The sequence below is a fragment of the Cibotium barometz genome, chromosome 49 (genome assembly GCF_041138505.1).
Source record: "Cibotium barometz isolate CiBa-2024 chromosome 49, ASM4113850v1, whole genome shotgun sequence".
Classification (NCBI taxonomy): domain Eukaryota; kingdom Viridiplantae; phylum Streptophyta; class Polypodiopsida; order Cyatheales; family Cibotiaceae; genus Cibotium; species Cibotium barometz.
The window spans coordinates 34416230-34442273 of NC_141094.1; the positions used below are offsets into that span (position 1 = coordinate 34416230).

Here is a 26044-nt window from a genome sequence, read left to right on the forward strand (position 1 = left end):
GGCTTAGGGTTTAGGCTTATGCATAAGCCCTTATGGATTCGGCTTATGCATAGGCTTATGGATAAGCCTTTATGCATAAGCCCTTATGGTTTAGGGTTTATGCAATAAGCTTAGGGTTTAGGCTTATGCATAGGCTTATGGATAAGCCCTTATGCATTAGCCCTTTGCACACCTACTTTATAAGTGTTAATACACATATCACTCACTTTTTTAGCATAATGGGCATTTCATTTTTTTAAATAAGTACTCATGCTTCATGCTTCCAACTGCGAGTGGTCGGTTGTGCTGCGACAAGTGATGCGAAGGAAAGACCTATACGCCCTATTGCACGTGACATATGCTCTCCTCGAGCAACTTGAGCGAGAGGGCTAGAACGTGAATACGGATGTGGTGAATATGGTAAACCTTTACATTTTTCACCCATCAAATTAGTTTTTTCCTCACTTGTCATTTCTAAGTTTTTGCTCCTTGAATACTCTTTTGCAACAAGGACCAGTGCCAAACCCCGAGGATAACGATGATGATTAGGATATGTACAGGAGTCGGGCCTCAGTGGTGTACTTCCTTTTGTCGACTCTATGCCTTTTTTTGTGTACTTTTTGTCAGCTCCATTATGAGCTATGTAACTTTTATTGCTTAATAGAAATTGCCATTTCATGCCTTTTTAGTAAAGAATATGGATGTAATTTGTAACAGTGGTATACAGGTACACCTAGCTCTGTAGGACTGCACCTAGGTGTACCATTATATAAAAAAATAAATAAACCTGCATCCATCGATATAATCATCGAAATATTGGTCGCAAAGTGACATTGTCAACGTCGAAATACGTGTCGCGATATTGGTCGTTGTCAACGTTGAAACCGACATCTAAACAAGCGTCGAAATACTGGTCAAAAAATATGTTTACTTTCAAAACGGTTATTTCGACATTTACATCGATGAACATTTCGACGTTTATAATGACGGATTTATATTGACGCTTTTTTCGATGCGCATATCGATTCTTTTGGGGATTTTGTATACGCTCAAAATCGTTGGAAAAAACGTCGAAAATCAACCCGCTTGTAATAGTGTAGCAGCAGCAACAACACGTGGAAGTGTGACCTCAACAGTAATAATACCATCCAATAATTGCTCAAGAAGGTGTACCTGGCACGGTACGTACAACATACAACATCAAAGATGTGAGTTGTAACATTAGGACCAGTTCATGACTATACGAATAGAGCAACAAGAAACATGTATGACCAACCAATACGGAGATGTGCATGGTGAAAGAAAATATTAGAAGGTGGAGAACATGATTAATGGGGGCCTCTTTTAATGTTTAATCACATCACACTAATGTTTGAGGTGGAGAAGATGATTAATGGGGGACTCTTTTAATGTTTAATCACATAACACTAAGGTGGGCCATGCAATACACGTATTGCGACATGTCAGGGGGGGAGAGTCAACCACCTGGAGGTTGCCCATACACAAGTCCACGACTCATACATACTACAAAAGGGTGCCCACACGTTGTTCTAATGGTCACCTCTTTGTTCCTTAGAAAACCCCTCGCCACTTACTTTACTTTGTCAAGTTTAATGCCTCTACTAACATCGCTTACTATCCTTTTTGTACTACTTGGAGTGGATTGCTCCAAAAATCAAAATCTATGCTACTCATGTGCCTTAAGAAATTGCAAAAGGAAAACAAAAACAACGAGGCACAAAAGAAAATAAAAGTAAAGAAAAGACAAGAAACAAAAAAAAGCAGAGAGTCTTTAAAAAAAGCGTAACAATTTTCATGCGCTTGAGTGGCTATTATTAGCCTAACAATCCCATGTTCAAATGTGAGCAATCATCTAGTATAGTTAATCAACCTTTTCACAAGCCCACACCACCCCATCCCAAAGCATTCTATACAATGTACATTGTTGATTTCATACTGGCATATCCTTAAGCAAGGCCGGGTGGGTGTGAAACGATTCTCAAAATTTGCAAATTTATGATTTGTTAAAAAAAAGACGCCCAGTTGAAAGGGAAAAGTACTTATTGCAAATTTATGATTTGTTAAAAAAAACACGCCCAGTTGAAAGGGAAAAGTACTTAGAGCAAACGTTAATGAGATGACTGCTTTAAATTTCCAGTTTTGTTTTTGCCCAGAACATGGCGAGCGAGCACAGCAAGCGCAGTAAGCGAGACGACACAGACTCAGACAGTGAGAGGCGCAGAAGGAGGAGGAATCACCATAGCTCAGACGAAGAAGAAGACGATGATGAAGAAGGAGATCAAGAGAAAGACAAGGGGCGCAGGCACAGACACTCTCATTCAAGCAGCAAACAGAAGAAAACGAAGAGCTCTTCACACAAAAGTAATCGCCATGGCAGAAAGAGAAGCAGAAGCCGCCATGACCCTAGGTCTTCAGATGACCATGATGATGATGCCTCAGGTAGTCAGACAGACAGTGAAGAAGAATCCGACCATGGCCGCCCTCACCGTAATGCCCCAGATGACCATGAAATCATGGAGTATCTCGCCAAAAAGGCTCACAAGAAGGTATGCCCCTCTTTGCGCTGTTTTTGTCTGCAAATTTTTAGTGAACTGCAGAGTTTTCCATGTTCCGATATAGAGATTTGCATGGCTATACTGATGCTGATTGTACAAAATCCAAAAGAAAGCCTTGTACAAAATCTAAAAGAAAGCCTTTCTTCCAAGAAGGAGATCCTTCATTTAGTAGCAAAGAAGATACACTTGAAATAATAGATATGTGAAAAGGTGGAAAGGGGGTTGGGAACTTAATCCATGGCTCGCCATTCTGAGAGGCAGGATACATATGCGGGTGTGGCCTGGGAAATGGCCACACTCGTGGTGTGTGATTCCATTGGGCAAGAAAGGCCTTGGTTTCCAGACCTGCAAGTAAGCTGCCCTCAATTATTTGTTTTTTTAGAAGAAAAAAACACATCATTGAGGGTAGAAGAAGCAGAACTGTGGACCATTCTTGCCAACTAGAATTGGCCCGGAACACTGAACACAGAGTGTTTGGATGAGGGCTGTATTGGTGGAGGGTCTCATATGGGAAAGAATGAAGAAAGCTTTGGAAATAAAAGAAAGAGGTCAAATCCGTTTTATGATGAGAAGGGAAATTTTAGAAGAAAAACCAAGACCCATAAGACCATGGAGGACCGGTTCCATGCTCCCCAACAGATGTAAGAGAGCATGCCCATGTGGTGCCGAGTCGCCTAGCACACAATATTAGGTGTTGTGCCCAAGCTCGAGAAGGACTACCTGCAAACCAGGAGGAGGATTGGCACAACGACATCAATCATGCACTTAAAGAGATTCATGCACACATAACTGAGTCCCAATTTCCAGGATTGCTTCCCCTTGTCCAGTGTTTACTTCACAAACATGAGAATGGCTCATTGTGCTCTCTGTGAAACACTAGGTCGGGAACAGAGCAGGGTGGCTAAGATGAAGGCACCTAAAGATCTTTATACCCTGGCTGGACTTGTGCTAGGGTTTGCTGCTGAATTTTGTTGCTTAAAGGGGCTGAGGCTGGAGTCACCATCAAAAGAATCCCCCTCTTCCTCCTCAGCATGTGTCCCACCATTGGTCCACTTGTCAGTCTGGGCTCTATGCACCTGCTGGTAGTCTAGGGCTGCTTGTTGGTTGGAATTAGGCCCAAACCTGCACCTAACTGTCTGAACTGTGCTCCACTTGTCATTGTTATAGGCCAGTGCTTTCGGGCATTGGAAATTCCCATCTTGCAGCATGCTTCAAGAGTACCTGTGTGCATCCCCAAACCTCATAGTCACTCCTGCCTCTCTCCCTTTTATCAATTGGGGCTCATAAATGGCCAACACTTGCCTAATCACTCATGCATCCATGCTGGAGATGATGCATGTGCCGAAAGAATCATAATTGTTTTTGTGGTATAGTTGGGGCCTACTTCTAAGGGGGGGCTGAGGTATGGGGTAGCTTTGTCACTGGCTGGCCGATCGCTGACCATCCTTCTACTGAGACTATAGTGCTTGGAGGCTTTGCCTCTGCCGGTAGACAAATGGAGTGCCAATCCATATGGTTGGCAATCTCTTTCCTTCTTGTTGTCCCTTTAAATGCCTTATGCTTGTGACTGAAAGGGCCGGGCTCTAGCCCGTCGGGTTGACACATCCAAAAATGTCTCAATGAAAAATAAAGCAAGCCAGCCAGCTAGCCCTAATTAGCCTTTGGGTACAAAAAGGTTTTGCAGTTTACACAAAATCTCCTGCCGTGCATTTGTATGAGTTTAAACGCTCAGCTTTGTTGCTAATATTTTGAAACAAATGGTGCAGGCACTAAAAGTCGCAAGAAAACTGAAGGCCCAAGCACCTGGTGGATACTCTAATGACAGCAATCCTTTTGGGGATTCCAATCTGACTGAGAAGTACGCTGCATAATCCTTCCACTCGCGAGACTGTTTTTTTTTTGCTTGCAATGGGACGAACAGTTTATGTCGTAGCTTTAGTTCTCAAAGTTCTTTGTGTTAAAATAAAAAATAAAAAATAAAAAATAAAAATTAAAGCAGCTTGTCTTTCTGTTTAAGTATTTTCTAGTTAAAAGAAAAATAAAAAGTCAGGGAGAAACATAATTTGAAACACAAGTATCTTTTTTGGCTCATCTTGGAAAAAAAGGCTTTAGCACATTGATTTGAGGATGTACTGTAGTTGCTTGACTAAAGCACAGCTAGAGCATTTGTAACCACATGGCACCACCCTCATTGCAAGGCCTTGTCACATGCATTGGCATGGTAACATGACAGTACAGGAAAGTGCATGTTTTAGGTTAGTGATGTGCAATGCGCACTGTTGTGATCCCTAGTCTAGGGAGATGTCAGCCAATGGCCATTAGGGTATGCTTGGGTAAGTCCAGGCAGTTGTGCATGCACGAACTTCACAATTTTTGTAACCTTGATGTTGTCTAGATGCTCTGGTGGCTTATAAGGCCAATGTGAGGAACCAAACATCAGCATAGATCACTTAGGAGGCAGGATACCCAAGTCAAGGAGCAGGGCAGCAGGCCAAGACAGTGGAGGATCCATCTACAGGTGACTGGGCAGGTTGGGCAGCAGTATGAAAGTTGGGTGGCAGGTCGTGGGATGGTGGAGCAGGCCAACCGTCAGAAAGGGGCGGAATTAGCCCTATAAATGGGCACTTTTTCTTCCCTCATTCCTCATCTCCTTCCCAGTTCATGGACAGGTAAGCAGCGCATCACAGGAGCATCCAAGATGTCATCAAGTTCAAGACATCAACACTCCTTTTCAGCAGAGGAGCAAAGGCAAGCGTATTGTTACAACAATTGCAAAATGGGGTATTCTTGAGTTGATTAGTAGGCAGGTTTTTGGCGAGGAACCGTTCAGAGCAGCAAAGCTGGCTATTGTTCAGGCTGAATAACAAGGAGAGAGTTTATCTAAGCAAGGAAGGGATGTCCTAAGGATTTCTCAACTTCATATTGAAGCAAATACACTGGGGGCCCCTTGAGTGGGTGTTGAAAACCAATCAGGTGTCTGCAGTGATGGGATGCCTTGTGAAACCGGCCTTCAGAATTCTGACGGGCGGTGAAACAAACACTCGCACATAAAACACTTCAACGCCATTGAGGACCTAGAAAAGGAAAACAAACAGGGGGAGCTAGAGTGCTCCTGCAAACAGTACATGGACACCGATTGGCCCCAAAACGCAGTGGCGTCCCTTGCGGTATTTCTTTAATTGATTATAAGAGCTTTGATTACAATAAGGCTGGGAACTCAGCCGTCATAGTAGAACTCTTGAAGCCTGCAAATACCCTGCATCATGGCTTCATTTCCACTCGGCATCCACAAACAAGTCCAGCCATTGTTCACCTCAAAAGACTCTCACACATTGAGTCCTGCATACAGAAGTCTTCTCCCATGATCAGGACTGCCACAACCATCCATAGCCTCTCACACTATGAACAGTATCACACTCTGACATCCAGTGCTTCTGCTTCACAACACAGACTCCCAAACTGTCTCTCAAAAGAGAACTCGTATCACAGCACAGCATACCATACAGTCGACACACCTGTACCAACCCTGTCTACCTTCCAAGGGTGCTATCCATCTCTGTCATGGATTCCCTGTCCCCTGCCCAATCAGTAGCAAGGCTGTACCAAACATGTGTCCATTCCTGTACCTTCTGCCTGCATGTGACCTATCTCCTGGAGAAACCCAAAAACATGTTTCCTCGTCGAGAAACCTACGACCTGTTTCCACATGAAACCCTTAGGCCTGTTTCCCTTTGAAACTTCTATCCTGTTTCCATACAGAACCATTCATGGCACCATTCAACAACAGTGCCAACAACGGTATACATCTAGTTACCTGTTCCCTCATGAAACATCTGGAAACATAGAGATGCCCATAACTGTAGGTCCCTCTGTTCCTTTCTAGCAGGAAGAAAACAATCTGCTCCATGAGCACGTAGCCATGCGAGCTTGCATCACTCCCATGCCAAGAAACACTACTAGGTGACCTTGTACTTGCAGCCAATAATCCATGTACACAGTGTACTTGCAGCCAAGCAAAACAACCCATAAACAATCTCAAAACAGTCTTGGCTGTGCGCCTCTTTCAGCCCGCTCCTTCCAAGAGAGAGAGAAAGACCCGTTCAGCCTTGCGCTTCCCCTCCTGCAATGGCCAGCAGTCCTGCGCCGCCTTCCATGGGAGAGAGAGGGATAGAACAGTCTTGCACTTCCTAGAGCCGGCCTCCTTTCAAGAGAGAGAGGGCGTGATAATCTGTTGGCTGGGTGCTTCCTGTAGCCAGCCCACCAGCCTCTTTTCCAAGCCAGTAAAGCATGTATCTTTGCTGCATCTGCCCGACCAGCCCTTCCTGCAGACCTGTCCGCTTTTCAGCAGAGATAGAGAGAGAGAGAGAGAACCTGTTCGGCTGCACTGCGTGCAGTCTGCCAAAAGACAGAGAAACAGTCCAGTCCTCGTGCCGTCCAGCCCACCTCCTGTCCTGCAGCCCAACAGTGGCCAGACATAGAGAGCACGTGTTGTTGCCAATCCAGCCCGCCTCCTGTCCTCCTGCAGACCTGCGCAGCTTTTCAACAGAGAAAGGGAGAGACCCTCACGCACTGTTCAGCCCCTGCCCACCAGCCTTCTCATGGGTGAAAGCTCCTCTGCGTGTAGCTGCAGCCGACCCTCACAAGAGAAAAATCCCCACGTGTTGTTCAGCCCCTGCCCGACTGCCTTCTCATACGAAAAGCCTCCCTCCAATAATAGCATGACTTCCCCCAAAGGTCCACGATTCTCCCCAAAAAGGGGTTCTTTTATTTTTATAGTTTTTAAACCTTTGTCCCCTCCAAACCCCTTTGTCTCCATGGGTTATGAGAAAAGACTTTAATCACTTGGCCCCCTTCACACTTGGGGTTGTCCACACATGGGTTTACTTTTTGACTCCAATCTGATGCCATTCACACTGTCCAGAGAAAAACACAGGGTCATGACATACCCCCCTCTTGAAAAATAGCAAGCGTCCTCGATTGCACTCAATGGCACAGTAAGGCATCTTATGAGCAAAGACTCCCCATATGACAAAAGCAATGGCCCTCAAGTGCATCTGGGTGATGAAACAATCATCCTGCACAATATGGCCACACTGTCACGTCAAAGTGACAAACAACTCTTGCTTGTTCCTTCAGAACCTACAGCAAAAGTCTAAAACCAAGAGTGGAAACACGTTAACTGTGTTAGCGAAAAACAAAGCCATGCATCATTCTACATATGACACACATATGCATGACACATATATGCATTCGCAAACGATATGCTCCTCAAGATGCTCTACCTACTCTAAAGTAACAGTCTAAGGGCTGCTCGCAAGCCTTACGCCTAGGGCATCCCGCAGGACCCACGACTGATGGTACAACATGAGCATATGAAAGCATTCAATGCATCCAAACACTACATCCACTAAGTACTTTCCACATATGTCTCATGGTCATCCCGCAAGAGTCACACCCAATGGTGCATCCATGAACATAATAAAGCACTTGATGTATCATACCAATATACATGCAACACACGACACAACCCAGAGTATTACCCAATGTATTCTCAATGGTACCAGGATCCAATGGCACCAGAATACAATAATACCACAAAAAGTGTATGCATACATGCACAAATAGAGTTCAATCCATATATGAACCAAACCCACTCTAGGACTGCTCGCAAGACTTATCCCCTCCATAGAGTTATCCATAGTTGTAGTTATAGTCCAAGGGGCGGCCGACTGTGAACCATACCCAACTGTACCATCTCATGTGACTAGTACACAATATCATAGAAGTCATCCTTGAGTATACCCAATGTCCCTCCTTGAATTTGACATCTCTCCCTGACTTATTTGCCTATCTGATGTAAGCCTCATGAGCTTTGGTAAGGTGCTCTTTGATTGACTGAATGATGGCTGAAAATGTTTCTGATGTCTTGTTGGCTTCCAAAGAAGGAGAGATCATCCGAGTGAAGGGATGAAAATCTTCGACCAAAGGCTACCTCATAAGGAGTTTTGCCAACACTTGATGAGTGTCATTGAGAATCGCCTGCACCAATGGAGAAGAAGAAATGGCCCAGCTGTTGTACCACTGTACGGCCTGCCATAGTACTTAAGCAAGTCCACAATCCTCAAAGATCTCCCAAGAGCTGTGCAAAGATAGTTCAAAAACAGCCCTCAAAACTATCCTCAAAATCTGGCCCAAATCTGCCCTCAAGGTTGGCTGGTTAAGCTTCACACGTGTGGGCTGTAGTGTCCCTGTACGATTGTACGGACCGGCCCCGTCGGTGGTTGAATCTCTATATGACCAGTGTGGAGGGAGAGGAGAAAGTATGCTGTGCCACTTGCAGCCCCTTCTGTTCGGTCTAAGCAACGAGGAAGCTTTTGGTATGGCTGTAGTGGAGAGAGAACAAGGGAAAACCAGATGCTGCCCAGGCTGTACGACCAGAGAAAACAGATCCAACAGCCACTACCTGCAGCACACGGCCAGCGAAGAGGGGGGGAGAGAACAAGCTAGTTGATTGGTGCGGCTGCTGCTTCTTTTGGCGGCGGCTGTATGGCATTGCTGTACGGACAGCTTCAGCGCATCAGAGAGAGGATGAGTTGGTCGCTTACTGAAGATGTGAGCGCATGCCCCAAGAGAGAACCAGCTCCCCTTTTAATTTGACTCTCCAAATTTGCAGTGCTTTTCCCCTTCGACTAAAATAGCTAGACTTTGCCCATAATAGCAACTTTTGTGTTTTTTTTTGAGCCAGAAATTCTATAAATGACCAAACTTGTCATCTTTAGTGTCCCGACTATAAAAATATCTCATAAAAGGTGGGCTCTTGGCTTTTATCGACTTTTTGGGCCATGCCCAAATAATAATATGTCCACCCCTTTGTTAATAGTGTGTGAAAACACTAACTCATCACTTTCATGATGAAAATCCCATGCCACTTTTGTCCAGATGCCATCTTTCAGGCCAAAACCTTGCCAGTTACTGTTCCTGCTTTCTTATGTGGAAAAATTCTCATTCACACCTTGGTTCCGCCTAGTGTATAAAACAATGGTTGAGACGGGTGAGGGACCAAATGGTGACATTCCCTCCGTCTTATAAAGCAGTTGTCCGCAGCTGTATAAATCTGATACCACTGAGATATCCTTCAAGAATAGGAGATCCGCTGCCCATCAGTAGTATTATATACGTCCCCAACATTAAAGCCATAAGTCCATATCCACGATCCGAAGTCAAATACAAGTACAAGAGCCAACCGTATCAAGAAACTGTATCCATATCTTGAGTCAATAACTCTGATAATAACCAGACACATGCACAAGGGCCAACTATGTCCGAAATATCCATAATCCATCAGCCGCTTTTATGAATGCTCACGGATGCTGAATCCTTCCCAAAACATAAGTATGAAGTGAGCACTAGGGTTGCTAGTCATGTATTGTAAGAAGAGCACATCATGTTAGGCTGTATCTGCCATAATGTACTGTCATGTCAGGCTCCATAAGCCACACATGTTCTGTCATGTCAGGCTTTATAAGCCATACATGTTTTCGTCATGTCAAGCCTCAGAAGTCACACATGTCCTATCATGTCAAGCTTCACAAGCCACACATGTCCTGTCATGTCAAAGCTAAGAAGCCACACATGTCCTCTCATGTCAAGCCTCACAAGCCACACATGTTGTGTCATGTCAAGCCTCAGAAGCCATACATGTTCTGTCATGTCAAGCCTCACAAGCCATACGTGTTACCATGTCGAGCCTCAGAAGCCATACATGTATTGTCATGTCAAGCCTCACAAGCCATACTTGTTACCATGCCGAGCCTCAGAAGCCACACATGTTCTGTCATGTCAAGCCTCACAAGCCATACATGTTACCATGCCAAGCCTCAAAAGGCACACATGTTCTGTCACGTCAGGCCTCACAAGCCATACATGCTACCATATCAAGCCTCAGAAGGCACACATGTTCTGCCATGTCAAGCCTCAGAAACCATACATGTAGACCAAAACCATAAACTATTTATTAAAATTATAGAAAAGCCTTTTCCAGAATCAGAAATGTTTTCCAATGCCTTTCAGAAAAAATAACTTTCTTGAAACACATCTCAAGATAGACATAAGAAACATTCTCCACTTGCGTCAGCAAGGGAGTTCAACATGTACAAAATTCTAAATATTGGCAAAAAGCATCAACTTGGTAAAACTCAAAGTATACTTAGCTTTTCTTTGCCAGGTTCTTCGTGAAGCCAAAATAAATATCTCCTCAGCATACTTAGCTTTTCTTTGCCAGATACTTTGAGAAATATCTCCATATACCTCGCTTGAACAAAATTTGATTTAAAGTCCAGAATAGTCCATATGGAACGAGTGCTCAACACTGAGCCGGAACGGTCGGTCCCTGTAGGAACTGCTTTATTCCAATAAACGGGTTACAATCAAACCAAGGTGTGGGTGCAATACTCCACCGAATTTTCCACAAAGCTTCCTTAGCAAACACTTGCACATGAATCAAAGCACAAACCGCTCCAAGAACCAATACGAATCAACAGCTTGGTATAGTGTCAAACCCAACGTTGACCTCTGTGCCAAAACAGCCCTCCCTAATTCCTCCAAACACAATCCCTGAGTGGTGAAGAGAGAAGAAATGGCCCAGCTGCACCACTGTACAACTCGAGCAAAAAGGGAGAGAATAACCTGCCTGACCACTGTACCACTGTACGGCTTGCCACAGTACTTCGGCAAGTCCACGATCCTCAAAGATCTCCCAAGAGCTATCCAAAGATAGTTCAAAAACAGCCCTCAAAACTGTCCTCAAAATCTGGCCCAAATCTGCCCTCAAGGCTGGCTGGTTAAGCTTCACACGTGTGGGCTGTAGTGTCCCTGTACGACTGTACGGACAGGCCCTGTCGGTGGCTGAATCTCTGTACGACCAGTGTAGAGGCAGAGGAGAGAGTATGCTGTGCCACTTGCAGCCCCTTCTGTTCGGTCTGAGCAAAGAGGAAGCTTTCGGTATGGCTGTAGTGGAGAGAGAACAAGGGAAAACCAGATGCTGCCCAGGCTGTACGACCAGAGAAAACAGATCCAACAGCCACTACCTGCAGCACACAGCCAGCGAAGAGGGGGAGAGAGAACAAGCTAGTCGACTGGTGCAGCTGCTGCTTCTTCTGGTGGCGGCTGTATGGCACTGCTGTACGGACAGCTTCAGCGCATGAGAGAGAGGATGAGTTGGTCGCTTACTAAAGATGTGAGTGCATGCCCCAAGAGAGAACCAGCTCCCCTTTTAATTTGACTCTCCAAATTTGTAGTGCTTTTCCCCTTTTGACTAAAATAGCTGGACTTTGCCCATAATAGCAACTTTTGTGTTTTTTTTTTGAGCCAAAAATTCTATAAATGACCAAACTTACCATCTTTAGTGTCCCGACTATAAAAATATCTCATATAAGGTGGGCGCTTGGCTTTTATTGACTTTTTGGGCCATGCCCAAATAATAATATGTCCACCCCTTTGTTAATAGTGTTTGAAAACACTAACTCATCACTTTAATGATGAAAATCCCATGCCACTTTTGTCCAGATGCCATCTTTCACGTCAAAACCTTGCTGGTTAATGTTCCCGCTTTCTTCTGTGGAAAAATCCTCGTTTACACCTTGGTTTCGCCTATTGTATAAAACACTGGTCGAGATGGGTGAGGGACCAAATGGTGATAGGCCAACTCACATATGACTGCTGACAGCTGCCCAGGCCCCATGTAAAGGCTGATGATTGGGTCTTAAAGCTGGCTGATGGTAATTTTCATCCATAGCAAGGCTTACCCTTCATGGGTTGGCCTTGGGGCTGGCCCCTACTATATGGATGCAACTAATATGTTTCTAATGCATTCTACACCTAAGTCTGGCATCTACATGTACCTACATGAGGACTACTTGCTGAATTCTCCAAAGTGGGTCAAGAGGACTGACCTGACAGACCTCTATGGTTGGAAGACTAACCTACTTAGCTTGTGCCTAACATGTCCCGGACTGGGTCTCACAATGGGGTCACAGCATATGACAAAATCTCCCATCAAGGTACTACTTCTATACATGTTTCTTGCATTGTTGACGAGCCAGTGTGTCACCATGTACCACAATGCATGGGTGCACATGACACACATACTCGGCTCTTCGGTTCTCCCAATACTCCTAGGTTGAATCAACAAAGTGTTCGCCTTCCTTTTTGTCGGATGCATCCACTCAAAGTGTTCGCTCTGGATCAGGGATGATGGTTGCCATGGACATCAAAGATCGTGACTCAACTTACGACGTCCAGTTCTACCAAAGCTGTGCAGGGTGTTCACTCTAATCGGTTGAGTGACTAACTTTTGGGTTTGTCCCGCGGCTTATCCATTGCCTATAAAGTTGCCAATATTTGGAAAGGGTGGTACCCCCTTGTGGTACTCGGGGGGGTGTGTGGTTAGTATGGTGTGTGTAGCCGGGTGAAATTCCCGTGTGCAACTAGGAATGGAATAAGACCTCATGAAAAAAAAAAAGTGTTCGCCAGCATGTCCTAGCCCAAGGAAAACACAAATCAAGGTGAGTTCCTATTAGATTCAGCCCTATCTTTGGGAAGATTCAGGTAGGTATTGTACTCATTCAATTATTACAGCAATTAAAACAAACTCTCTTTGGAGAGGGGATCCTTAGGTAATCGGGACCCCTTTGGGTGTACTGTGCAATATTCTACCTCTCTCTTCTTCTTTGTTATCTTCTGATTCTTGCAAGGTTAACGCATTGATTCTTGTTATCTCCTGATTCTTTCAAAGTTAATGAGCCGGCTTCTTTATTGTACATGTCACAAGGTCAAGCTGCGATCCCAAGGTAATGTGCATGACTATTGATGCATATGAAAAATGTCACCAGCCTGGACATTTCCCAGTCTGAAAGGGGTCTGGTGGACTCCAGGATGTTTAAATATTTGGAAAGTACAAGCTTTGGGAATGGGGGATTAGGGAATACAAAGGACCACACTCCTAAAATTTAGGAGAGTTGCTATTTTTGGCCCGACTTCGATGGAAATTCTGTTCGCGTCATTACATCTGGAATTGAGGAGATACCAAGAGTTGGCAAAGTGCCTATGACAGAATGTCTACCAGTTGGGATATTTTTAGAGATAAAGTTTATGAAAGGACCCATCTCTTAGATTGGGACATGTGGCAAGAAAGTGGACCAAAGTGAGACAAGTGGCCTGACACTTGTTAGAAAGTGGATCAAAGTGAGACAAGTGGCCTCACACTTGTCACTTCAGCTATTGTGTGGCTCTCCACTTGTCATTGTAGCCTTCTCTTGCCATTTTAGCTCATGGGAGGCCCAAATCTATAAATTGGAGCCCTCTCTCTTCATTAAGGGAGGCTTTCTTGCTGCACACTAGCCTCTACCACCGTTGAAGGCTGCCCTAATGATGGCTACTCTCTTTCTCTCTCTCTTGAAGGCTGCCCATGAAGAATACCGGCTGTTGGGGACTGTTTTGGAGGCTTCCATTGCGAAGAAATACTAAAGGCAAGGGTATTTAATCATTTATTATGATTTTTAGCCATTGTACTTGTTGCACCAGCATTTGTACTTGCTGTATCTGCCGTACCAGCCACTGTACCTGCTGTACCAGCCACTGTACCGGCTGTACCAGCCACTGTACTTGCTGTACTAGTCATTGTACTTGTACCAGCATTTGTACTCGCTGTACCTGTTGTATCAACCATCGTATCGATTGTACCTACCACTGTACTTGTTGTACCAGCCATTGTACCTACTGTATCGGCTGAATGGAGAGTTGTACTTGCTGTACCAGCCCTATTGCATGAAGACCCGTGGTTTTTTGGGGAAGAATCAGTACCCACACGGAGGTATATGGATTATATTGTTGGCCCGGCATTTCTACAGCCTATGTTCCTGCTTGGTAGCCTTGTGTTGGGCTGTGTTATGGCATTTGTATAGGGATAATCCGGCATCTCCCGTGGGGAGAGTAAGGCCCTCAAAGCTTGTACATGATATTATTCTCCTTGGGTAATAAAATACTCCAAGGGGGGGGGTCGGCCCATTCCGGCCTCTATGCGGTGTCACACGTGCAAGCTCCATTTTCAGCATTTGTGGATGTTTTGTCCAGCTTTTATGTTTTATGCAAAGTGATGATGGATATGTGTTAAGGCTGTGGCCATGTGTATGTGTTTTAACATGCATTGATGGTATCAACAAGTGTGTCAAAGGCCCTAGTCTCCTGGGCACCCGCCGCGAGTTTCATTGGTATCAGAGCATAGGCTTTCTTGGAAGCGAAGGCTTCCTTCTATCAATAAGGAAGAGAAAAGATCTCAAGTGGGGACCACACTTACCATCATTGCTGTTAAGCATGGCCAGCCCGCTTCATAGCTTATGAAGCAAGAGCATGAGCAGTAGACAGCTTGTTGAGCTAAGGATTTATGAATTCACAAAATTTATCTTGGAAGTATGGAGTTGGCTTTATGTGCACACGTTTAGCACTCTTTCCATATGGATATTGTGGATTATATTATCAAGCTTACAGGCAAGCTATATGGAGATATATCTTAGGATATCTTAAGGATATGGTGACGAGATATTTCTTCTGGCTTCATGACCAACCTGGCAAAGAAAAGCTAAGTATACTTTGAGTTTGCAAAGTTAGTGCTTTTGCTATGAAGTGTTTTTGATGTTCACTAACCCTTGTATAGCTATGCAAGGAGAAAGGTGTTTTTGTTTGCCTTGAGATGGTTTCAGGGAAACATTGTTTATGGCTTCCTTTAATGGGATGAATTCTTTTCATGGCTCCCTTTATTGGGATGGATTATATCTATGGAGATTTCTTTCTTGGACGAGATTTATATAGATATTGGGCTTCACAAGCAATTTCTATGGACGAATCTGTTCGAGTTTATAGAGAAGAAATCTTTGGATATCTCATGGATATGATGCTTTTATGGATAAAGTCCACCTCTACTCCAAGGTGTGTGGTTAGCACGGAGTATGTGGTAAGAGTTATGGTATACAGGTCTGTGGATTCCTGGACTTCTTTTCTAGGGATTTGGATCCATCCTCAGGTTTATGGATTATGTTTATGACTCCCTTTTACTAGGATGGATTATTCCTTTTGGCTCTCTTTATTTGGGATGCATTGGACTTATGAAACTCATGATTCACATACCCTGTGTAGTGTTCTCTTGTCCTACGTGCTCTCTTGAAGATTGTTTCTACCATGTGAGGGTGGAACAATAGAGAGCAGATGGAAGGGAACATGGGCACTTCAAAGGGTAGTGACAAGCACAACATACCCTGTGTAGTGTTCTCTTGTCCTACGTGCTCTCTTGAAGATTGTTTCTACCATGTGAAGGTGGAACAATAGAGAGCAGATGGAAGGGAACATGGGCACTTCAAAGGGTAGTGACAAGCACAACATACCCTGTGTAGTGTTCTCTTGTCCTACGTGCTCTCTTGAAGATTGTTTCTACCATGTGTGGGTGGAACAATAGAGAGCAGATGGAAGGGAACATGGGCACTTGAGAGGGTAGTGTGAGTTGGTGGCCGAAATGCCTACAAACTATTGGTGGCCAAAATGCCTATAAACTATATGTAGCAGAAATGCTTATGGAACACCAGGTTATCTATGCCTGCGAGCGACGAGTGATTGTTTTATCTTGTTACTTGCACCCATCTCTCATCCAAGGTGTGTGGTCAGAGTACCAACACGGAGTGCAAGTGGTAAAGTGGACATGACGGGACTTATGTCTATGCCAAGGGTCATGTGGACCGATGTCTTGTTGGCAGGAGACTTATTTTGTCTCGCCCATTTACTTGGGACATGGATTATGATATCTGGACTTATGGGACTGTTTTGTCTTGCCCACTTACTTGGGACATGGATTATGATATATGGACTTATGGGACTGTTTGTCTTGCCCATTTACTTGGGACATGGATTATGATATCTAGACTTATGGGACTGTTTTTGTCTCGCCCATTTACTTGGAACGTGGATTATGATATCTGGACTTATGAGACTTATTTAGTCTCGCCCATTTCTTTGGGACATGGATTCTTCAGTTATATTGGATTTTTGAGACTGTCTCGTCTCGCCCAATCGATGGGACATGATTATATCTTGAATATATGGCTTGAAGCTTAAAGTTGCGGACAACTTTTAAGAAGCTGGGGAGGATGTCACCAGCCTGGACATTTCCCAGTCTGAAAGGGGTCTGGTGGACTCCAGGATGTTTAAATATTTTGAAAGTACAAGCTTTGGGAATGGGGGATTATCCTAGAATACAAAGGACCACACTCCTAAAATTTAGGAGAGTTGCTATTTTTGGCCTGACTCCGATGGAAATTCTGTTCGCGTCATTACATCTGGAATTGAGGAGATACCAAGAGTTGGCAAAGTGCCTATGACAGAATGTCTACCAGTTGGGATATTTTTAGAGATAAAGTTTATGGAAGGACCCATCTCTTAGATTGGGACATGTGGCAAGAAAGTGGACCAAAGTGAGACAAGTGGCCTGACACTTGTTAGAAAGTGGATCAAAGTGAGACAAGTGGCCTCACACTTGTCACTTCAGCTATTGTGTGGCTCTCCACTTGTCATTGTAGCCTTCTCTTGCCATTTTAGCTCATGGGAGGCCCAAATCTATAAATTGGAGCCCTCTCTCTTCATTAAGGGAGGCTTTCTTGCTGCACACTAGCCTCTACCACCGTTGAAGGCTGCCCTAATGATGGCTACTCTCTTTCTCTCTCTCTTGAAGGCTGCCCATGAAGAATACCGGCTGTTGGGGACTGTTTTGGAGGCTTCCATTGCGAAGAAATACTGAAGGCAAGGGTATTTAATCATTTATTATGATTTCTAGCCATTGTACTTGTTGCACCAGCATTTGTACTTGCTGTACATGCTGTACCAGCCACTATACCGGCTGTACCAACCACCGTACCAGCTGTACCAGCCATTGTACTTGCTGTACTAGTCATTGTACTTGTTGTACCAGCATTTGTACTTGTTGTACCTACTGTATTAGCCATCATATCGACTGTACCAGCCATTGTACCTACTGTACCAACCATTGTACTTGTTGTACTAGCCATTGTACTTGTTGTACCAGCCATTGTACTTGCTGTACCGGCTGAATGGAGAGTTGTACTTGCTATACCAGCTCTATTGCATGAAGACCCGTGGTTTTTTGGGGAAGAATCAGTACCCACACAGAGGTATATGGATTATATTGTTGGCCCGGCATTTCTACAGCCTATGTTCCGGCTTGGTAGCCTTGTGTTGGGCTGTGTTATGGCATTTGTATAGGGATAATCCGGCATCTCCCGTGGGGAGAGTAAGGCCCTCAAAGCGTGTACATGATATTATTCCCCTTGGGTAATAAAATACTCCTAGGGGGGGGTCAGCCCATTCCGGCCTCTATGCGGTGTCACACGTGCAAGCTCCATTTTCAGCATTTGTGGATGTTTTGTCCAGCTTTTATGTTTTATGCAAAGTGATGATGGATATGTGTTAAGGCTGTGGCCATGTGTAAGTGTTTTAACATGCATTGATGGTATCAACAAGTGTGTCAAAGGCCCTAGTCCCCTGGGCACCCGCCGCGAGTTTCATAAAAAGGTTACTGATTGTGCTCCATGTGAAAATGCACATGAGAACCGCTATCTTCAGATTTAGATTACAGGTTATTACCTGGAATAGATGGGTCTTGTTCTTTGGGTAGCTATATTTTTTTTCCTTTCATGTTTTGTTGGCATACTATTATCCACAATTCACATGTATTACTTTTGGTCACATAGAACCTTTGGGTGTTTTGTAGATGCAAAAATCTCTCTCTCTCTCTCTCTCTCTCGCACACACGCACGCATGCATGCACATGCACTCTCTCCTCGCATTCTCTCTCACTCATTGACATTATTGTATGTTTAGATAAGAACTTTTTTTATAATTATTCTTATATCCAAGGCATTCCTAACAAGAGTGGTTTTATTGTTTGTTCAGATTCATTTGGAGGAAAAAGATAGAGCGTGACCTTACTCAGAATGTGGTACCAACTGAGGTGTCCTTGAAAGCTGAGAAGAAACGCCAAAAAGAGCGTTTGGTACATCTCTTGTGTTGTTTCTTCTCTTTTCAATCCTTGTGTATGATAATTCTTCCATACTTCTCCTACATAACTTTTCATATGTTATTTTTTCATAAAGCTTCATCTATAGTCACAAGAAATGTATTGAGGGTTTTTTTTTTTGTGTGTGTGTGTGGTGTTTCATTTCAAATTTTTAAGATTTTGTGTAGAAATGGTTCGTTCCTCAGCAATGAAAAAAGCCGATGAACTTTGAAAAATCAAAATTATAAATATATTAAGCTTTTAGAAACCATTATACAGGTATGGATGACCAAAAAACACATTAAAAGACATCGAACTTTGAAGTTGGAAGTTGAAAGCTTGAAACATAGAAACTTCAAAGCATAGAATTCTCGACTCTAAGATGCAGGTATAAAATCACTTAGGTTCTGGGGAGGCACCATGAGAAATCTACAAAATTAGGGAGTGATGAAAAAAATTTGGAGAATTGGGAGATGGGAAATTTAGAGAAATGGGAGATGGGAAAATTTGTTGAAATTTAGAGTAAATTGAAGAAATAAGAAAGGGAAAAGGGAGAAAAAGAAGAAGAAGAAGAAGAAGAGAGGAGTTAGAAGGCAAAGGATGCTCAACCACCTCAACAATGGCAGAATATTTCCGAGATGTCAACAAGCAAGATGTACTTTATTTATTGACAACAAAAGGAGGAGAAGTGGAACATGGGAAATGATAAATAAGGGAGGTGAGAGGACATGAGCTATGTTGGGTCTCATAGACTGCAAACGGGCTTGAAACGGGTTGTGTACAAGGAGCTGAAATCTGGTCTTCGCTCCTTTTTAGCATGGATTGAAGATTCTTACACATATTTGAGTATTTTTGAAGACCGAGGAGATGACCTGTAGAGTCATGAAGGCCTCCACTGTTGCCTTAATGCACTCATTCCACCTTGACTGCAGTGTTTTGTTTTTTATCTTTGTAAGTTTGATTATTACCTTGTGAATTTCTTTGCAGGCAGAAATTGAAAAAGTCAAGAAAAGAAGAGAAGAAAGAGCAATTGAGAAGGCACAACACGAGGAGGAGATGGTGAGCAATACTGCTTGAATTGCTGCTGCTATTTAGAAAATGGTGGCAGTGTGTTGCATTTTTCAAACTGTCTATCACTTTTGTATGCTTTTTAGGCAATGCTTGCAAGGGAGCGAGCAAGAGCTGAATTTCAAGACTGGGAGAAAAAGGAGGAAGAAGTAAGTTTTTATCATTAATTGCAGGTCTTGTTTGTGGATGCTTGCATACTCTACTGATTATGACATGACACAAACGTACATATGTACGCACGTACATGCATACATACACCTATGTATGTATGTACCCGTGTACATACACGCGCGCGCACGTGTGTGAGAGAGAGAGAGAGGTATATTAATGTCTTCAAAAGACCCAAAGGGTCTATGAGAACAAAATGATGTATACATAGTGTCCAGCAACAGTAAACTAAAACTCAAAACTGAAAGCTAAGATCTCAAACTCTGAGATCATACAAGATGAAAAATCTAGATCCTACCATGCCAGGTGTAGGGTACAATCAAGGGAGAGCTGAATAAAAACAGTCAATCAACCCTATGTGCCGTTGCCTATAGGGTACAAACAAGGGAGAGCTGAATAAAAATAGTCAGTCAACCCTGTGTGCCGTTGCCTATAGGGTACATGCAAGGGAGAGCTGAATAAAAACAGTCAGTCAACCCTGTGTGCCGGGCAAGGGCCCATCCAAGATGCCCATCATGGGTGATACAAGAAGGCTAGAGATATCGATAGTCTGTAGTGAGGATGAGGCTGCTCGATGGCGGGCTAGGATCTCATGAATCTTGGGGGGGGGGGGGGGGGGGGGGGGGGGGTACTGGGATCAAATGGGACAAGGGTGTCTAGCTCTTTGGAGTGTGCGTGCTCGATCTGATGTGACTCCCATGGGTCCGCTGTGAGGGGACACTATGGTATAGGCTCCCGTATCCACTGTGGTGGACTCTGGTGCCTCCCTATCCACCCCTCTATACTGGAAAAAACTGGTGTTGGTAAGTTGAGAGGGGGAGTGTTGGGGGCAAGGATTTCTGAGTAGTGATTCTCTGTGTCGGCTATTAGGAAGAGTCCAAGGCACCTGTGGTCTTGGTACTCCATGATCTGGGATAAGGGTCCAAAGCCCTCTCTGAATAGACAGTGAGATCTCTCTCTAATCTCATAATAGACTGGGCACTGGCAAGCATAGTGCTCCTCCGACTCAACCCCCGTCTGATAGAGTCAACATGTCCTATCCACTCAGCTCTGCCAGTCTCTATCATTAGTCTATCGGATGATACCCTAAGCTGGCCAATGGCTATCCTCATAGCATGGGACATGAAGACATCAAGATAACCTGGTCTCTGTATGAAATCATCTACTGTGAATCTCAGGAAATGATCTCTATAGTATTGCATCTTGGGAGGCAATGGGCCTACCGGTGTGATCCATGTGTTACGTGTGTATAGCCCCAAGAGATTGTATCGGATCACCCGGTTCTTGTCCTCATGTGTAAGCCTAATGTATGGGGAAGCGCGATCATATTGAAATGGAGGGAGCCGGTCCATGTGCCTGAAACCAAGTGAGTACTATGCCATACCAGGATGAATGCTCTCCTCTGGCTGCTCTCTGCTGTGAATATTGTAGTGCAAGTTGTGGGAGTCGAAGTGGATCCATCTCGCTCACCCTTTGCAAGTCGAGGGAGTCCACACACACACACACACACACACACACACAGAGAGAGAGAGAGAGAGAGAGAGAGAGAGAGAGAGAGAGAGAGAGAGTTATATTAATGTCTTCAAAAGACCAAAAGGGTCTATGAGACCAAAATGATGTGTACATGAAATCATGTCATGGATGAAATTAAAAAAAGCAACAGTAAACTAAAACTGAAAACTGAAAGCTAAGATCTAGGACTCTGAGACTATACAAGATGAAAAATATAGACCCTACTATGCCGGGTATGGGGTACAATAAATGATGGGATGGGAGAGAGAGAGAGAGAGAGAGAGAGAGAGAGAGAGAGGCAGGCAGTATTTGCAAGATATTGTCGTTATTGCTTTTGATCTGTCAAAAACCTCATTATATAGGCTAAGATCTGATTTATGCATGTGCAGTTTCATTTCCAACAAAGCAAAGTGCGATCTGAGATACGGCTAAAAGATGGTAGGGCAAAGCCCATCGATATCTTGTCGAAGAATCTCAATCTCTCAGATGACTTTGATGTGGAGATCAACGAGCCTTACAAGATATATAAGGTTTGCATTTTTATTTTGTGATAGTGCATATGTGGAATTTTGGTTTACGAAGGCCTTCCGTTACTAGAACTTATCTATTATATATGGGATATGGACCATCAGATCTATTGTGAGATCTAATAGTGTGTGTGGGTGTCCTTTTGTGGCAGTTTGCTTTTTCATAGCCGTTCAGAGTCGATCCTATTGTAGTAGAGATTGAACATCTCCACTTGTTCCTCTATTGGTGTCTCTTACAGCTAAACCTTGAGTGTAACTAAAAGCCAGCTTCTCTTCCTAGTGGAGTTTTTTGATGAGCTTTGTAGTAAAATGTTTCTCATAGGTCCTTCCTATAACGTGAATTCCTTCTTTCCCTACCAAATGTCACATGGGCACATGCACACAGAGACTCCCACGTGTATATCACATGTACATACATAATACTTATATTCATAGATACATACACACGCACACTTGCACAAAGAGGTTGGCCCATAAAACCCGAAATCACACAGCATCATAGCCATAGGTCTATGTCCTTCACTCCATTATGCTGTAGCTTCTTCTAAATTAAGATAGTTTTTGTGTCCTTTTCTGTTGAGCTATGTAAGAGGATTATTTACTTGGAACAATGGGCTCCGTAGGGTTTGACAGTGAAGGAAATGGAGGAGCTGAGGCAAGACATCAAGATGCACTTGGAGCTCGATCGGGCAACACCAACCCACATTGAATTCTGGGAGGTTGGCCCAAAGAAGCTTACCTGGTTAATTATACTCGTTATTAAGCCTTGAGAGGCATTCATTGGTTTTTATGAAGCAAGGTTTCCAGTGATCATAGATCACCTTTCACACTTGTTTATGATTTGAAGTTGTTTTTCTTAGAGTTTTGTTTTCTTTGTCCAGGCCATGATGGTGGTTTGTGATTGGGAAATCGCACAAGCCCGTAAAAGGGATGCTCTTGACCGTGCTCGGGTTCGAGGTGAGGAGCCTCCTCCAGAGTTAGTAGCAGAAGAAATGGGGCTGCATGAAAGCGTTGAATCAGAGGTAAAGAACCTGCTGCAGGGAAAGTCCTTTCATCAGCTTGAGTCATTGCAGACGCAAATTGAGTCAGAAATGCGTTCGGGGACAGCTAAGGTGGTGGAATATTGGGAGGCCGTTTTGAAGAGACTGCATATCTTCAAAGCAAAGGTATGGTTTAAGACTGAGACACCTACACCCATAGGGCTGAGTCCATAGAAAGCCCATCAAACGCTATCTTGCACAAACATGACCAATTAAAGAGATTTCTGGAAAGCTCTCTGCGCAGTCCCCAATCATGAGCAGGTCACTCAATTATATAGGCTCAACAGCTAGTTAAAGCAGTCTTCAGTCACTTTACACTTAGGCCAAATGTTGTAGGCCTAATCTCATAGATAAAACCAGCGTAGTTATGCCCAGGCACATAACAAGAACAGCCCCTGCTAGTACCAGATATTATGTGTATTGAGTATTGTGTGCTACTTTGCAGGCTCGTCTAAAAGAGATTCATGCAGATTTGTTGCGGAAGCACTTGAACAGGTTTCAAGAGATGGAAGAAGAAGAGCAGCACTCATTGCATTACAATGAAGAGCTTGCTGGCCAGGTTGATCAGAGCCCCGAAGGGTTGGAAGGTGTGTGCTTTGTGCGCTTGTGCTAGCTTGCTATCATTGTTTTGTATTGCTCTTTAGACTCAAATTGCTTTTATTGCTTTTGTAATTTTAGAAATGCCACCACACTCGCCAGAGGCTGTTTCAGTGGAAGAGGGTCATGATGGGGAAGAGGAACCAGGCTCCTTCTCACCAGAGTTGGTTCGCACATATGAAGGAGATGAAATTGTAGATCCCGAGGCTGATAAAGCAGATTTGGTGAGTTTTAGAGGGCAAGAATTGAGAATGATTAGAAGTTCTGATTTAAAAGGAACGTTTGTTCACTAATATTTCGTGAAACAGGACCGTAAGAGGGCGGAGGTATTGGAAGAGCAACATCGCAGGCTGCAAGAGGCTGCTGCAGGGTCAGGTGCAGGAGACGATGACAACATGGAATTGACAATGCAAGAGAGGGATCTTGCAATGAAAGCTATGGGTGGTATGGATGAAGGTGATGCTATTTTAGGTTCTGGTGCAGAGGTCAACCTTGAATCGCAGGTGAGTGCTTGCTGTCATGTCTTTTTTGGTCCTGATTTGTTTTCACTCTCTCTCTCTCTCTCTCTCTCTCTCTCCCCCCTACACACACACACACACACGTGCACACGTGCACACGTGCATACATGGATGTATAGGGATGGACATGCATGCATGAATACAACACACATACATCTATTTATATATGTATCATAAATGTATGTGTGTGTATTACATATGCACTTTGTACGTACTTACATTATACATACATCCATGCACACAACACACCTACAGATATGTAAGTATATATGTATCAATACATATGTGCTTGCATACATACATAAATACAAATGTACATACGTACGTACGTATGTACATGCATGCATGCATACATACATGAATGCATGCTGCACCCATCTATGCATGCATGCCTATACTTACACCAATACATGCACATATACATACATATAGGCTTCTTTATTTTTAAATTTATGTTGAAAGACCTGAATGCTCTCATATTTGAAAAACACATATTCATCCAATGCTGATCGTACAGGTTTATTGGTGGCACGACAAATATCGACCAAGGAAACCCAAGTACTTCAACCGTGTGCACACAGGTTACGAGTGGAACAAGTATAACCAAACACACTATGATCATGATAATCCTCCACCAAAAATTGTACAGGGATATAAGTTCAACATATTCTATCCCGACCTTGTCGATAAAACGAAAGCTCCGATCTATTACATTGAGAAAGATGGAAGCAATGGAGAGACTTGCTTGATTCGCTTTCATGCGGGGCCGCCATATGAAGACATAGTATGTTTTTTAACCATTAGGATATATGTATATATGCATGCATGCATGTTTTATCGTGAAATTATTTGCTACAGAATTCTGCAATGGATTGGGGATACTAATGCCCTACCTATTTTTTGTAGGCTTTTCGCATTGTCAATAAGGAATGGGAATACTCTCACAAGAAAGGATTCAAGTGCACATTTGAAAGGGGTATCTTACATGTGTACTTCAATTTCAAGCGGTATCGATACCGTCGGTAAATCAAATCATTCAATGAGAGGGCTTCGAGCAAGATCAGAGTTGCTTGTATGATATGATGGACCTGTACTTTTTCAAATCCTAAGCAGGGGTGTTCATGGTTTGAATTACCGGAGTCAACATTCTAAGGAGAGATCGTGTTTCTATGGCCGAGAGTTAGGTGACTCATATGAGAAAGAGGAGCACTAGCTGCTTGAAGAATGTAAATGCAATATAACATCAAAATATGTGCCACACCAGTTCAAGACTATGTATCACTATGAAACAATGTTTTTTGATAGTGAATTTCATATAATTGTTTTTTAACACAGGTAGTGTGTGTTTGGTGGATGCATGCACGTTTTCTCTTTGAAGGCTGAGTCTAACCTTCACGTCCACTTGTTTCCATGCCTGAGAAGGTGGATCAAATTTCCTCAGATGAGTGGAGCACTAGTTGCTGGGAAAAATCTAACTCATATTTCCTCAGATGAGTTGAGCACTAGTTGCTGGGAAAAATCTAACTCATATTTCCTTCACGTCCACTTGTTTCCATGCCTGAGAAGGTGGATCAAATTTCCTCAGATGAGTGGAGCACTAGTTGCTGGGAAAAATCTAACTCATATTTGAAGTACACACCACACAAGTAGGAGACTTGTATCATTCTGAAACATTGCTTTTTAATAGTAAATGTCACACAATCACTTCTTTCCTAGGCATGGATATGTGTGTGTGTGTGTGTGTGTGTGTCACTCTTTCTCTAGTGCTAGCCTTCATCATGGCTAAGTCTGCCCTTTACTCTCAGAGAAGTGATAGAAACTCAGTAGGGTTCTCTCTCTCTTCTCTCTCTCTCTCTCTCTCTCTCTCTCACACACACACACACACAAAACACATGCGTGCGCGCACACACACAACACACACACATACACACCTTGTAAAAGTATCTCC

The 26044-nt window shown here is 43.6% G+C and overlaps 1 protein-coding gene across 1 annotated transcript; it reads left to right on the forward strand.

Annotated features, from left to right (window-relative positions):
• Positions 1 to 2065: 2065 nt before the first annotated feature.
• LOC147610522 (cactus-binding carboxy-terminal, cactin) lies at positions 2066 to 25431 on the forward strand. The gene is made up of 13 exons (XM_086785901.1): positions 2066 to 2546; positions 4322 to 4413; positions 18564 to 18663; positions 19654 to 19725; positions 19821 to 19883; positions 21804 to 21944; positions 22565 to 22660; positions 22823 to 23107; positions 23427 to 23568; positions 23660 to 23802; positions 23887 to 24081; positions 24614 to 24880; positions 25003 to 25431. Exons 1-13 carry the CDS (start codon positions 2157 to 2159, stop codon positions 25120 to 25122), a joined length of 2106 nt encoding a protein of 701 aa, XP_086642027.1. The 5' UTR covers positions 2066 to 2156; the 3' UTR covers positions 25123 to 25431.
• The last annotated feature ends 613 nt before the right edge of the window (positions 25432 to 26044 follow it).